The sequence below is a fragment of the Phaethon lepturus genome, unplaced genomic scaffold, assembly GCF_000687285.1.
Source record: "Phaethon lepturus isolate BGI_N335 unplaced genomic scaffold, ASM68728v1 scaffold25301, whole genome shotgun sequence".
Taxonomy (NCBI): Eukaryota; Metazoa; Chordata; class Aves; order Phaethontiformes; family Phaethontidae; genus Phaethon; species Phaethon lepturus.
This window is the reverse complement of record NW_010518830.1, coordinates 1,574-3,638: the sequence shown is the minus strand read 5'-3', so window position 1 is coordinate 3,638 and position 2,065 is coordinate 1,574. Positions and strand designations below refer to the sequence as shown.

The 2,065-nt window shown below is 60.5% G+C and overlaps 1 protein-coding gene across 1 annotated transcript in view; it reads left to right on the top strand.

Moving 5' to 3' along the window:
- Positions 1-210: 210 nt before the first annotated feature.
- The window catches only part of ATP5B (ATP synthase, H+ transporting, mitochondrial F1 complex, beta polypeptide), a gene marked incomplete at both ends in the record, with an annotated part of 3,425 nt that continues 1,570 nt past the window's right edge, over positions 211-2,065 (top strand). Inside the window, 5 exons of the mRNA XM_010296856.1 lie at positions 211-261; positions 786-960; positions 1,186-1,307; positions 1,548-1,732; positions 1,831-1,989. Coding sequence (XP_010295158.1) covers positions 211-261; positions 786-960; positions 1,186-1,307; positions 1,548-1,732; positions 1,831-1,989 — 692 coding nt within the window. The remainder of the gene's footprint in view (positions 262-785; positions 961-1,185; positions 1,308-1,547; positions 1,733-1,830; positions 1,990-2,065) is intronic.

The following is a 2,065-nucleotide window of genomic DNA, read 5'->3' as shown; positions in this document are numbered from 1 at the left end:
CAGCACCGAGAGGGGCGTGGGGGGTCCTGGGTGCAACGGAGAGGGATGCAGGGGGTCCTGGGTGCACTGAGGAGGGTGTGGGGATCCTGAGCACATCCCAGGGGAGCCAAGGCATGCAGGGGAGCCCCAGATCCGCACCCTCGAGGCACGTGGGAGCCCGGAGCTGCTCTTTCCCGGCCGACCTTGATTTGTCCCTCTCCTCCCCCGTAGGACGAGACTATGCAGCCCAGCCAGCGGTACTGGAGGTGGCTCAGCACCTGGGTGAGCATCTGCTGTACAGGGTGGGAGGGGTCCTCCTGTGATGATGTATCTTGATGACTTTCGTTCTCCTGAGCTTGCTGAAGCCATGGATTTCAATCTGAGGAGGAAAATGGCTGCCAGAGGGCTCTGGCTTGCAGGGCTGCAGTTTGAGTGTGGCCTGGGCTTGCTTTTTCTCTGTGAGGAGGTGGCTCAGCACCTGGGTGAGCATCTGCTGTACAGGGTGGGAGGGGTCCTCCTGTGATGATGTATCTTGATGACTTTCGTTCTCCTGAGCTTGCTGAAGCCATGGATTTCAATCTGAGGAGGAAAATGGCTGCCAGAGGGCTCTGGCTTGCAGGGCTGCAGTTTGAGTGTGGCCTGGGCTTGCTTTTTCTCTGTGATATTTTGTTCCTGGGTCCTGCTGCTTTCCTTGGTCCTCCTCCCAACAGACTGTTCCCTTGGCAGGGCCTGGGGAAGCCACCAGCAGCTGTCCCCAGGGTCAGCTCGAGGGCACTGCTGTGACGCTGCCCTTTGGGCCTTGGCAGGGGAAAACACTGTGCGCACGATTGCCATGGACGGGACAGAGGGCCTGGTTAGAGGACAGAAGGTGCTGGACTCCGGCGCACCCATCCGCATCCCCGTTGGCCCCGAGACCCTGGGCAGGATCATGAATGTCATCGGGGAACCCATCGATGAGAGGGGCCCCATCACAACAAAACAGTGAGTGATGCCGTGGGCCAGGAGCCAGCGTCACATGGGGTTTGGAGGTGGTGGTGCAGGTTCTGGAGTAGCAGACACGTGTGTGAGCAGGGATACACACATCCCTGCCATGTTCCTGTTCTGGGTCACAAGCAGGGACTGCACTCACGCGGTCTCCTGCCAGCACCCTGACCGAGGGGCTCAGTTCAACTGCTCAGCTCTGTTTCTCTCCACGTCCTGTGGCAGGTTTGCTGCTATCCACGCTGAAGCCCCTGAGTTTGTGGAGATGAGCGTTGAACAGGAGATCCTGGTGACAGGGATCAAGGTGGTGGACCTGCTGGCTCCCTATGCCAAGGGCGGCAAGATCGGTACGTTCCCCTCAGAGAAACAGGGGGTGTCTTGCGGGGGGGGGCACCCTGCCAGCTCTGCTGGGGTTCGGAACTGGTTCCTCTGCAGCAGTTTCCTTCGTTGATGAGTAACCAGTTGACTTTCGTTCTTCTGAGCGTGCTGAAGCAACTCTTATTGATCTGAGAAGGAAAGGGGTGAAGGGAGGCACTGGGGGCAGACAGAGTGGCTTGGGATTGAGCAGGACTCCTGTTCCCTCTCAGGTTTATTCGGAGGTGCTGGCGTCGGCAAGACGGTGCTGATCATGGAGCTGATTAACAACGTGGCGAAAGCCCATGGCGGTTACTCAGTGTTCGCTGGCGTGGGGGAGCGAACCCGTGAGGGCAACGACTTGTACCACGAGATGATTGAGTCGGGAGTCATCAACCTGAAAGACGCCACTTCCAAGGTGTGCTGGGTCTCTCAAGGGGGCTGGGTGGGGTCCCGGCAGCGCTGGGGCGCGGGCGGATGAGCGGCGCCGTGCCGACACCTGTGTCCTGCCCACAGGTCGCCCTGGTCTACGGGCAGATGAACGAGCCCCCGGGTGCCCGTGCCAGAGTGGCTCTGACGGGGTTGACGGTGGCCGAATACTTCCGGGACCAGGAGGGGCAGGATGTGCTGCTCTTCATCGACAACATCTTCCGCTTCACCCAGGCTGGCTCAGAGGTCTGTGCTTGGCGCAGGGCTGCCGGCCTGCTGGCTCCTAGGGCTGGGCATGGTGGCGGCCGGCCCATGCTCTGCA